The 13,080-nt window shown below is 41.2% G+C and overlaps 3 protein-coding genes across 3 annotated transcripts; 1 reads left to right on the top strand and 2 right to left on the bottom strand.

Moving 5' to 3' along the window:
• Window positions 1-6: 6 nt before the first annotated feature.
• On the top strand, window positions 7-5,658 carry LOC114459124 (calpain-1 catalytic subunit-like). Its single transcript, XM_028441478.1, has 12 exons — window positions 7-69; window positions 235-246; window positions 315-526; window positions 629-668; window positions 738-803; window positions 867-924; window positions 1,114-1,178; window positions 1,347-1,415; window positions 1,503-1,581; window positions 1,735-1,848; window positions 5,325-5,383; window positions 5,492-5,658. Exons 3-12 carry the CDS (start codon window positions 339-341, stop codon window positions 5,516-5,518), a joined length of 765 nt encoding a protein of 254 aa, XP_028297279.1. The 5' UTR covers window positions 7-69; window positions 235-246; window positions 315-338; the 3' UTR covers window positions 5,519-5,658.
• A 693-nt stretch (window positions 5,659-6,351) lies between these two features.
• On the bottom strand, window positions 6,352-8,133 carry mrps28 (mitochondrial ribosomal protein S28). Its single transcript, XM_028441479.1, has 2 exons — window positions 7,999-8,133; window positions 6,352-6,860 (listed from the first exon to the last, which is right to left on the bottom strand). The coding sequence occupies exons 1-2, from the start codon at window positions 8,055-8,057 to the stop codon at window positions 6,425-6,427; spliced, it is 495 nt and encodes a 164-aa protein (XP_028297280.1). The 5' UTR covers window positions 8,058-8,133; the 3' UTR covers window positions 6,352-6,424.
• Window positions 8,134-11,914: 3,781 nt separating this feature from the next.
• On the bottom strand, window positions 11,915-12,839 carry LOC114459126 (gem-associated protein 6-like). Its single transcript, XM_028441480.1, has 2 exons — window positions 12,668-12,839; window positions 11,915-12,549 (listed from the first exon to the last, which is right to left on the bottom strand). Exons 1-2 carry the CDS (start codon window positions 12,796-12,798, stop codon window positions 12,186-12,188), a joined length of 495 nt encoding a protein of 164 aa, XP_028297281.1. The 5' UTR covers window positions 12,799-12,839; the 3' UTR covers window positions 11,915-12,185.
• Between the last annotated feature and the right edge of the window lie 241 nt (window positions 12,840-13,080).

A 13,080-nucleotide genomic window follows, 5' to 3' on the forward strand; every position in this document is an offset into this window, starting at 1 on the left:
CAGAAGGACCGGCGCCGCCACCGCCGCCACGGACAGGACGTGCACACCATCGGCTTCGCCATCTATGAGGTCAGAGGTCATGGGTGTGCACGTGATAAACCTTTTATTTTATTAACGCAAAAACAACAGCATGGTAACCATAACAACCAAACACTTGGGTAACCACAGCAGTTACCATAACAACCATAGTGGCATTTTTGGTTGAGTCAGCATTTGGTGTTTTCTCTCCTTTAGATTCCTGAGGAGGTGAGTCACATGACCAGCTCTGAGCCAATGGTTGCCCTCCCTCTGACGACTGTCCATCTGACCTCTAGCACCACGGTGGTCCCAGCGTCCACATGAAGAAGGACTTCTTCCTGCGCCGCTCGTCCTGCGCACGCTCACAGTCCTTCATTAACCTGCGTGAGGTCAGCGCTAGGCTCCGCCTCCCACCGGGCGAGTACCTCATCGTCCCCTCGACCTTTGAACCTTCAAAGGAGGCCGACTTCATCCTGAGGGTGTTCACCGAGAAGATGTCAGAGACCAAGTGAGTCTGTGTCGCCCTCTGCTGGTCACTGTGCAGCATTACAACACTTAATTCATCTTTTTATCTGTTGCTATGGTTACTGTTTACCCTGTTTGTCTGCAGCGAGATGGACGATGATGTTGTGGCAAACTTGGACGTGGAGGTAAATGGTGTTGACTCCGCCCACTCACTGACTGTCAGTCATGTGACAAACCTTCATCTTCTTCTGTAGGAGGAGTTCTCTGAGGGCGACATTGACCACTCTTTCAGGGCCATGTTTGCTCAGCTCAGCGGAGACGTGAGTTCACCTCTGACCCCATGTGACCTGACCCCATGTGACTTGTGACCTCTGACCCTATAGGACATGGAGATCTCTGTCCGAGAGCTTCAAACCGTCCTGAACCGAGTCGTCTCCAAACGTGAGTTTTGTTTCTATCCATGGCTACGATTCTGATCCTGTTCCTGATCCTGTTCCTGATCCTGATCCTGATCCTGATCCTGATCCTGATCCTGATCCTGGTTCTGGTCCTTTTTTTTTCTCTGTCCTGTCTTTGTGAGTCAGTGCTGCTTCAGATCCAACTAAATAAGTGTGTGTGTGTGTGTTACAGACAGAGATCTACAGACAGACGGGTTCAGTCTGGAGGCGTGCAGAGCCATGGTGGGACTGATGGACGTATCCTCTTTAAACTAATGTCAGAGTAATAACAAAGGTTGGCTTTTATTTTGAAAAGCTCTTTGAAAAACAGAATAATCAGACGATTGAGTTGAAAGGAGAGCAGGGTTATGTGATGATGATCAGGGTTCAAAGGTCAGCCTGTTGTGCGTCCTGATTGGCTCTCAGAAGGACGGCAGCGCTTGCCTCGGTTTGATGGAGTTCCACATCCTGTGGACAAAGATCAGGAAGTGGCTGGTAGGTGTCGTGGAGAAGAATGGAGTCATGTCAGGCTGTGACTGGTGAGGATAAAACAGCAGGGGGCGCTGTGTGTTTCCTCTGCAGGGGATCTTCAGGGACTTTGATCTGGATCAGTCCGGTTCTATGAGTTCTTATGAGATGCGTTTGGCTCTGGAGAACGGAGGTGAGGCTTCACGCTTTGTTTACAAACCAACATCAAAGAGTTTAAAACAAGTTCAAAATAGCTCACTTCTGTTGGAAAAAAAGGTTCTGACCCTGATCTGGTTCTGGTTCTAAGTCTGGTTCTGGTTCTAAGTCTGGTTCTGGTTCTGTGCAGGTTTCAAACTGAACAACTGTCTGTATCAGATGCTGGTGGCTCGATACGCAGATAAAGAAGTGGTGGATTTTGATAACTTCACCTGTTGCCTCATCAAGCTGGAGTCTATGTTCAGTAAGTATGTTATTATTATTATTATTATTATTATTATTATTATTATTATTATTATTATTATTATTATTATTATTAGTACTAGTATTAATATCATTAGTATTATTATTATTATTATTATTATTAGTACTAGTATTATTATTATTAGTATTAGTATTAGTATTATTATTATTATTATTATTATTATTATTAGTACTAGTATTAATACTAGTATTATTATTATTACTATATTACTATTAGTACTAGTATTATTATTATTATTATTATTATTATTATTATTATTATTACTATTGTTATTATTATTAGTATTAGTGTTAGTGTTAGTGTTAGTATTAGTATTAGTATTAGTATTAGTGTTAGTATTAGTATTAGTATTAGTATTAGTATTAGTATTATTATTATTATTATTATTATTATTAGTACTAGTATTAATACTAGTATTATTATTATTACTATATTACTATTAGTACTAGTATTATTATTATTATTATTATTACTATTGTTATTATTATTAGTATTAGTATTAGTGTTAGTGTTAGTGTTAGTATTAGTATTAGTATTAGTATTAGTATTAGTATTAGTATTAGTGTTAGTGTTAGTGTTAGTGTTAGTGTTAGTGTTAGTGTTAGCGTTAGTGTTAGCGTTAGCGTTAGTACAAACATACAACGATATTTAATAAAGACAGTCATAGCAGTGTTTCCACATACAGTAGCAGACTGGTATCGTACAGTACTGAGGACAGGGTTAATTAACATAATTATAATGGCATTACAAGAACTGTTGAGTCGACATATAAACTTAAACATCAATCGTCTCAAAAGAGCATGAAAAGTGATGACTTGCACTATTCCATCTTGTTTAACTAAACAACAGACAATCATTAAACACAACCTGAAGTTTGCAGATGTTGGCCTTTTTAAATGTAATCCATTAGGGTACAGTATACAATAAGTTCTGAAGAGACACACTTTCACCCTCTCAGACCACTTCTGGTCAACATATATATATATATATAAAATACGACGTTGTCTATACATATGTTGATCATCTGTCATATCATCAGTGATGATGTGTCCCAGATGTTTAGCTTTAGAGCAAACAGGAAGTACTTGTCCTGACAGTTCAAAGCTCTTTATCCTCTTTTACTTCTTATTTTATTTACACCATGATTAGAACATATGTTGAGAAGCTTTTGGAACCCAGCGCTGCTATTGGTGAAACAATAACCAAATCATATTTATACATAAGATGATTCATAAGTTCATTACCAACCAAACAACCTGTTTTACACTTTCTTAACTGGTCTGAAAGATCATTCATGTCAATATTAAAAAGGTTATTTCTATGGTTAGAGTTCTCTGTGATGTTTATGTGGTGTTTACATTTATGGGCGGGGACACTTCAGTTGCTTTGACTGAATTAAGCGACATTTTACACACTTTTGAGTGTTCCCATGGCAACGCTGTGGTTATAATAGCTGGTGATTTTAATAAATGTAATTTTAAAACTGCTTTTCCAAACTACATGTTAAACATTAATTAATGTGAAGTCTGCTTATTGATCAGCTATTAGATAATCAGATCACTCCTCTGTACGACTACCTTCATACATACAGAGGAGCAAACAGTCAAACAAAGGATGCTGAAGTTAAATTACAGGATGTGTTGATGCTACAGATTAGTCTGTGTTTAATTCTGAAAATTTAGATGATTATTGTGATACAGTCACTGCGTACATAGAACTTTGTATTGATTGCTGTGTCTCAAAGAAAGCTTTAAAACGGCACGTTGGTAAATAGACATGATTTATATAGAGCTTTATCACCACTGAAACAGTCTCAAAATGCTTTACATATCAGCTCATTCACCAGTGGGACAGGACTGACATGCAAGGCACTAGTCGACCACTGGGAGCAACTTAGGGTTCAGTGTCTTGCCCAAGGACACTTCGACACATAGTCAGGTACTGGGATCAAACCCCTAACCTCTCAATCAGAAGACGACCCAGTACCACCTGAGCCACGGTCGCCCTCAAAAGCGAGGTATAATACAGATGTGAATCATAAAATGTAACAGCGAGCTGAGGCTTTTAAATCTGGTAATGCTGCAGTTTATAAACTGTCCAGATATTTTTTAAACGGTCCATAAAAGCAGCTAAACCTTGCACTCGATGATGTCATGTGTAAATTGATTTTTAATTTTTTAACTTTATGACCATAAAGGGTTAAAATCACTGGTTGTATTTCTGATGAGCTGTGTACTAGCACTGGTTCCCCTCAGGGATGTATTTAAGCCCCCTGTTGTTCACCCTGTATACTGTATATACCTACTAGCATCTCATTACAATAATGTGATCATTAAATATGCAGATGATACAACCATCATTGGGTTTATCAGCTTAAAAGAACAGACACAAAGACATCACCTCTTCTTTTTACACATGACTTCACCCAAAATGCTAAAATTATTTTAAATTTCTACTATTGTGTAATTAGGAGTGTTTTAACCATTTGTATTATTGTGTGGTTTATAATCTCACTCTGAGAGAAATAAATGCTTTAAACAAAGAGGTTGGCTCAGCCAGCAGCACCATTGGCTCCTGGGGGCCACACATAAAGCCAGACTCTTTAATCCAGCTTTACTATTGGTTAATGACGCCTCAGGCCACACCCTGTCAGGGCCATCTTTGAAATACTTCCTTCAGGGAAAAAGTATCGTTCTATCAAATGTTCTACTGCTCGTCATTTTAACAGTTCTTTAAACAAGACATTTTAACTTTCTCTGACTTTTTATTGGACAGAATCAACTGTGGTTTTATGTGACTCTTTATTCTTTATAGTATTTTAGTGGCATTGATTGTTTGTTTTATTATTTTCATACTGTAAATGATTAATAAACTGAACTAAACTGATTTATACGATCATTGAAACCAATAAATACAGTAGAGTTCTGTCTTCTATAGTTTTCCACCTTCTCTTTCAGTCATAGATACATAAATCAGTATGTTTAGAGGTGTGTAGATATACAGATACTCTGTCAAGTAATATTCTCTCTAAAACCATAGACAGTACACTGACTACAGCACTTAACTGATAATTACCCATACTCCCCACGATGTCCACTTTGTCCTTCATGATAGGCACCAAAGTGTGTGTGTGTGTGTTTGTCTCTGTGTGTGTGTGTGTGTGAGTGAGTGAGTGATGTCCTGGGTCTCCTACCAGTAGGACGGGCCTTAAACACCTCATCAGGAGGTTCTAACCAGGTGTCCACCTTACCTGACTCTTCTCTACATGGAGGAGTAGTGGCTCTACTCTGAGCTCCTCCTGACTGATCAAACTGCACATTAAACACTTTAGTGAACACAGTGTTGGTTCTACACAATCTGTGACCAGACGTCCAATCAGGACCCTCCACGTCTCACTGTCATTACCAGGTTAATATTAATTATTATCTTCATTGTGTGTGTGTGTGTGTGTGTAGGAGTTTTTCAGGAACTGGACCAGAACCAGACTGGGACTGTGGAGCTCAACCTGACTGAGGTACACACACTTTTACTTTGTAACTGTCCACGTCTCTGTGTGCAGTGACATGTGATGACCAGAGGGGTCACTGTGTGTGTGTGTGTGTGTGTGTGTGTGTCCCCTCAGTGGCTCCTCATGACCATGTGCTGTTGACACAGAGACAGAGTGACCTCTGACCCCAGGACAGGAAGTGCATTCTCTCCATCCTCAGCTCATCCTGCATGAACTCACTAATCAGTCTGCTTTAAATAAATACATAAATACATAAATAAAGCCCAACATTGAAAACATCATCTCTGTCTCTCTGGGTCACATGACCATCAAAGCCTTTCAAAGTAAAATACAAGAATATTTTCTGTAACACTGAACTGTTCAATACAGCCAATCACAGGCTGAAGAGGCCTGTCTTAGCCACGCCCCCTTTTCCCAGCTTTACTAAACTCAGATCAGGGTAAAGTTTGTGTTCAGGTGTTTCCTGGTCAGAGACGAACCATGAGAATCCTCCTGGTTCTTTAGTGACGTCATCACCTCTACAGTGTGGTGGAGCCGTTTAGCAGCAGAGGGCGCTAGAGGAGGGGCTCTGCCCTAATTAGTATAAAGGGAAGCTATAATGAGCGTCAGAGGTGGCGCTGGAAAACAAATGGTTTTTACTGTGCGGAACATGTGGAGTTACATTGTTTTTTCATATCCTGGTTTTTGGACCTTACGTCTTCTCATCTCTACAATAAATATATAGACATATCAGACCAAACATCACCTTTGATATTTACTTTCTTTATTTTTTGGTTACAATAACATCCACTCTACACAGCACAGCGTAAGCCAATGACAAAGCGCCATTACAGTGTTTTTATTACAATGAGCAGCAGGATAAGATAAGCCTGACTTTAGCCTGGTTAGCAGCAGGTTAGCTGCACACACTGTTTCCACGGTAACTGATTAGTTCCAGTTACATCCTGGATGCCATGATTAACCAGGACCAGGTCTGAGTTCAGAAAGGATTTTATTATTGAAACAAACTAAACATTAGTGAACATAGAACCAAACACCATGTGGAGGTCAGCGGTTCTTAGAGGGTCCAGGTTCTGGTCCGTCCCGTCCATCCCCTGGTCCCAGCAACACGGCCTCGGCTTCCAGCAGCGTGGTGTCGGTTCTGGCTCCAAGAAACCGTGAGGTGAGCTCCATGTCCAGGAGCCGAATTCGGACCCTGGAGCCGCGCTGCAGCTCGGCGCCCCCCACCGGGCGCCTCACCACGCAGTGGAACTTTCCTCCAAAGTCCACGTACAACTCGTCCCCAACCGTGTGGAAGACCCGGCCCAGCACCACCCGGTCCCGGGCCGGACCCATCTGGACCAGAGGAGAGCAGCTCAGCAGAGAGGAGAAGCTCTGACCCTGTCCTGTAGGGGGCGCCTCACCCCGGACTAGCTCCGCCTGCTGCTCCAACGCCTCCACAAACCTGGACCGAGATCGACCAGGACCAGAGTCTGAACAGAACCTGGAAACAGGAAGTATTTAGAGGAACAAAGTGAGACAAACATCTCACGCTTTGATCTTAGTCTAGCAGCCGAGGATGGCCACGCCCTCAGCATTAATTCATTTAGTGCTACTGATGTAATATTACATCAATTACGTTTTTTCACAGAGATTACTAGAATACACCCTGGTGGAGGTCCCTCATCCATAGCTAAACTGTAATGTGATGTTTTTCTGCAACAATCAGTGTCTGAAATAACAGGTCATTTATTTGATATAATAACATTAAATCATAACAACAGGTTACATTTATTCTGTTTTTTATTTTACATAAATACTGTACATGAATTAATTTAACAGTAACATAACCAACTTATCATCTGCATTGTTTCACCATGAATTAAATTGAGAGGGTCCAGCTCTGATAGTGGGGTCTCCTAACCCTCTTCCCCTGGTCAGGGGTCTGTAACCTTTACTCTACAAGGAACCATTGAACCTCATCTCACCTGGATTAAAGTCCTCCTGGAGCCATAAATACCTTCTCTATGAAGACAATACAGTGGATTACATTATATACAGTTATTATTATATAGAATAATGTTTGATTTCATTTATATTGATCATGTAAATGGAAACTTAAAAACATTTAAAGAATATTGTATTTTTATATGAAAGTCTATAAAAAGTAACATGAATATAATAACACATGATCATGTGATCAACACATGCTAATTACTCATTTCTTGCCACACATAAAACATACATATTTAACCTGTACATTGGTGGTTAAATGAATCTGTTCCCACACAATTAAAATCTGTATTTTCTTCCAGAAATAGTGTTTTTGTTGGTTTAGTTTCTTACCAGAGAGAACCACAGCTGAACATCTGTCCTGGTATCATAGTCCATGATGGTTCTGATGAGTGTGTACGCTCTATTGCTGAGCTCAATGTGAGCGTGAACTCAGTGATCGACTCGTTATGTCTCGTGACGAAAAAAATCACACGTGACTATTTTGGTGACAGTCTCGAGCCCTGAGTTAGGTTTAGTGGCAAGTGTGACGTGAGTGAAACTATAGTGATCAGGTGACCTTCACCATCGATCACCGTCTACGTGACATGTAAACACTTTGTGTGTGTGTGTGTGTGTGTGGACTTCACCTGTAAATCCCGGACCTCAGAGAAACACCCATAACACCGACCCTACTGAGCGCCGCCATCTTTGTTGACCTCTGACCCGGAAGCGTTTAGAGTTGCTCGCGCGGCGCATGCTCAGTACAGCTCTTCTTCTTGTTCTAAGTAGAGTTTTATATGATATATAAAGACAAGATGCCTTACGGTGAATTCTGCTACGTCATCACTGGCGGCCATCTTGCCCCGGGCAGCTCTCTGACTGTGGAACCAGAGAAAAGGTGAGAGATCTGCAGAACGTAAATACTTTTATTTCACTAAAATCTAGACAGATTTACACACAGTTTGCTTTGTTACAAACGTTATTAACGTGGCTACAATTCTGGATGTTTTCAATTGTTAAAATTGCAGCTTTTCTCTTCAAAAAACGACTTAATCATGCAGTATAGTTGTGTTAGGCTGAGACCACCTGATTTAACTTGTTAAAAAAGTTTGTTAAAACATCTTACATTGTGTTTTATTTAATAGATTACTGTATGAAGATTAAAGTGAAGATTCCAGACTTTAGTGCAGCTACGGATGCTCTAATCGCCGTTCTATTGGAACCATAGCCTGTGGGATCACGTTTCACATGTAACATATTAAAATACTATATTACTATATTTAGGATAATCATTAGTTACTTAGTGGTATTAAGTATTTACAGTACAGGTCCTGTTACAAAGGAACAGTGGGGCTGATGTAACAGAATTGATAGATTATTGTTGACACAAGGTTTTTTTTAGAATATGTTTATAATCAGTCATTGAATTATTTTACGGTGGTTATCATTAAAGTATCATGTGAAGTATCCTTATGTAATAAATATTATTTATTGATTCCACTATGTTTTTGGGTCATTTCTTGTTTTCCATGTGTTTACCTCCACAGTAAAGTCTAGTTCTGGGATTTACACATGCACTATTTATTAATGTACATTTGTAAAGGGAAATCTTGTACGTAAAAAAAAAAAGGTGGACAGGCGGATTGGTGCGGCGTCTGCAGTGATGCAGAGTCTGCACCAGTCCGTCATTGTGAAAAGGGAGCTGAGCCAAAAAGCAAAGCTCTCTATTTACAGGTCGGTCTACGTTCCAACCCTCACCTATGGTCATGAACTTTGGGTCATGACCGAAAGAACAAGATCACGGGTACAAGCGGCCGAAATGAGTTTCCTCCGTAGGGTGGCTGGGCTCTCCCTTAGAGATAGGGTGAGAAGCTCAGTCATTCAGGAGGGGCTCAAAGTAGAGTCGCTGCTCCTCCGCATCGAGAAGAGCCAGATGAGGTGGCTCGGGCACCTAATTAGGATGCCCCCTGAACGCCTCCCTAGTGAGGCGTTCAGGGCACGTCCCTCCGGAAGGAGGCCCCGGGGAAGACCCAGGACACGCTGGAGAGACTATGTCTCTCGGCTGGCCTGGGAACGTCTCGGGGTCCCCCCGGAAGAGCTGGAGGAAGTGGTCGGGGAGAGGGAAGTCTGGGCCTCCCTACTGAGGATGCAGCCCCCGCGACCCGGAAACGGCTAAGCGGGAGAAGATGGATGGATGGAATCTTGTACGTATTTTTTATTGCAAATAAATGTCACATTTACAAAATATTACTATGATAGTGTTTTGAATTATTTCTTGTTTAAGCTAAATATGTAATAATTGAAATTCTTTTATTATATTAGTAATATTCCTATAATAAAAGTATACATATATCTGGTGTTGCTATTCTGTACACTGAGTTTTAGTAGCTCATATATTGATTTGCCATATTAATAACGTGTGTGTGTGTGTGTGTGAACCACGCAGAACCTGATGGAGGAACTGGACCCAGGCCTTCTCATTCAACGTCAGTGCCTGACCTCAACAGGAAGCTCTTCCTGCTTTGAGACGTTGTTCATTTTTCCCTCAGAACCAAAACAGAATGTGAGCATCACACATTTATTATTAAACCCTAAATTACAGACAATATTAATTAATATGGTTCATTAAACAAACTACATCAAAATGATAGTGTAATTATAATTTCATTAAAAATATATTTTTATAATAAATTAAACACTGTCTATTCCTCCTGCTATAGTCTCTTATTTTGAAAGGCTGATCTGATAACAGCAGTGATGTCATGAGAGCTAACTTCAGGGCGCGTGCTGAGCTGGATGTGGACCAATCAGCAGTGAGGAGGCTGCAGTTTCCATGGACACACACACACACACTCTCTGCTCTAACTGGTGACCGTGTTAACTAATGACTGACTCCTGAACACAACCATCCTCCTGAGAAAGTGAAGCTTTTATTTTTTAATTAACATCAAACTAAAGGTCTGACATGTTCTTATAGTCACAGTCTTTTTACTTTGTTTAACTAAAGTAGTGTAGCATTAGCATTAGCATCACATGCTACATAACAAGACAGTATATCAGTCTAGTGATTTCTATTAGTTATTGAGGTAACACACTCATATTAATAAAATCATACTTTAAACAGTGTTTGAACGCCTCATTTCACACAGTTTATACAATCATATCCTTTACAAGATAAAACGTTACTGCTGTGGTTACATTAGGCCTGGGTGATATGGACCAATATTCATATCTATATATTTTTACTCTAAATGACAGTAGGTGATATAAACTATTTTATTTATAAAGGAAAGGGGGAGGAGCAGAGCGTACTTCTGACCTGTTTAAGCTGTTAATAATTATTCAGTGTGTGTAACGCTGACTAGTGTGATTTACATAGAAATAAACCATTTGATGTTCTGTGTATGGATCATAGACATATGACAGACACGGCACCGCGATGGTTAAAACGTGAACTACTGACTGTTCTATGATCTCTGTGATTTGGCACATCGTCATGTTTTAATCCTTAATGATCTAATATCTAATACACCTTTACTTGCCACATAATTATTTTCCAAAGCTAAACTCTGTTGTGATCATTAGTTATTATCACTCTACATTAACAATCTATCAACTGTTTTAAATAAATTATTTGAGTTTGAAAAACAGGATTTTACGCCATATATGACGATGATTGACAGCCTCAGATCTTGTGTAGCTCTGTTTGTAAATATGAGTTACATAGTGAAGGAAAGCTGAGACATTATTAAACTAGATATTACAGTGTAAATAAATGGTGGTTCTAGTACTAAACTCTATGATCTGAACAAGACGTTGGCAGAATTCCCAGAGGGAAAGATACGTACGTTTGTGTCGTAGCTGGGCTGCGTAACTCAGGGCAGTACGCTAAAAGGGCGGGGCAGGTTACCGGGGCTCCTCCCACCGGACCCTACTGCTCAGACTGTGGCTCCAAATGACGTCAAATTTGCAAGTAAGCGCCGTGTTTTGGTTTCAAGGACGTGGAGTGGGAGGAGCTACAGTACACGCCCACTGGGCACAAGCAGCTCATACTCAGTCACCAGTTAACACGGTCACCAATGTGACTGCAGCATCCCACAGCTACCCAATGGCTTCACAGAGCCACAGCAGCTGCTTGTGATTGGAGGACAAGGGTCATGTGACTGTGAATGTTTGGATGGGGGCAGAGCCCCGTGGCCTCATGGGAAATCTCAGGTGACGCCCGCTGAAAAAATGAAAGCTAGTCCATTAAGTCATCAATAATTCAGCCTCACCACCACTTCCTGTAAGATGACCTTCAGCTTTAGAACACCATCACCTGGGACCTTCAAAATAAAAGCTGAGAAGGTCAGGTGAAGTCCTTCAGGTTTCAAACTAAAGCTTGTTTAATGGAGATTTGAAGTGTGTGTGTGTTCAGACCCACTAGCTCTCAACCTTTTCCAGCTCATGACCTCATCTTTATTTCACTATTTACTAAAGAGGAGGAAATGAAAGGAAACGTGTCTGTGACCTACAGTCGGACCTCCAACCACACACTGAGAAGCTCTGCTTTAACCAGGCACATTTTGATTCAGGATGCTTTTATTTTGAAAAGGAATTCCAGTTTGTACAACAACAAGTCAACATCAGTCAGTGTGTAGTTGTGTGTCAGTCAGTGTGTAGTTGTGTGTAGTTGTGTGTCAGTCAGTGTGTAGTTGTGTGTGTCAGTCAGTGTGTAGTTGTGTGTCAGTCAGTGTGTAGTTGTGTGTCAGTCAGTGTGTAGTTGTGTGTCAGTCAGTGTGTAGTTGTGTGTCAGTCAGTGTGTAGTTGTGTGTCAGTAGTGTGTAGTTGTGTGTCAGTCAGTGTGTAGTTGTGCGTCTCTGATGAGGCTCTGGATGCGTAGCAGAATGATCTGGTTGCTGCTCTCACAGTCCTCAGGTCCGTAGGGCGGAGCCACACTCAGAGCTCCGCCCACCACCAGCCGCTCCCCGTCCTCCTCCACAGGAAGTCGGTTCTCCTCCAGCCAGCGCTGTAGCCCCGCCTTCCTCCGCTTCACTTCCTGCGGCTCCAGGCGGGGCTTCCTGTGGGGGAGGAAACACGTGCGCAGCTGCTGAGACGTGACCTCATCGGCCTCACGGAGAACCTGTAACTCCCGCACAGCGTGGCCCATCAGCACGACCACTGACGCCCCCTGATGGCCAAAGGTCACCAGCACCAGACTGCAGTGTTTAAAGAACACACACACGTGTGTTTACATATAGACACACACAACAGATACTACACAAATGCTGAGCTCTTCAGAATAAGAGTCGGTTCCCTTCACATTAAAAGCCTCACCTCGCGCTCACCGGATCCACCGTGTGTAACCACCCGCGGAGCTCGTCGTCATTTCCCGCCTTCACTTTAACCTCTTTGTTGACGAACTGAAGCCACTCCTGCGGACCTAAGTGAAGCCAGTCGCACAACATGACAAAAATGAACAGAGACAAAGTGAGGGACGAGCTTTAAAAGAGTCCGGACGGAAACAAACTACAGCACAAAGGTTCCACCTGGACTCACTGCTGCCCCCTGCAGGCTGCAGACACAAGTACAACCTGCTTTATTAAACTACAACTAAGAAATAAATAATCATGTAATTATTACAAAAAGTCATGTTTAAGTAATAAATCTAAATAATTTAGGAGAATAATTGATCATTCATTTAATGAAACAAAAACACAAAACAACAAAAATAAAAAATGACAGCATCT

Source organism: Gouania willdenowi, unplaced genomic scaffold, assembly GCF_900634775.1.
Source record: "Gouania willdenowi unplaced genomic scaffold, fGouWil2.1 scaffold_265_arrow_ctg1, whole genome shotgun sequence".
NCBI lineage: Eukaryota > Metazoa > Chordata > Actinopteri > Blenniiformes > Gobiesocidae > Gouania > Gouania willdenowi.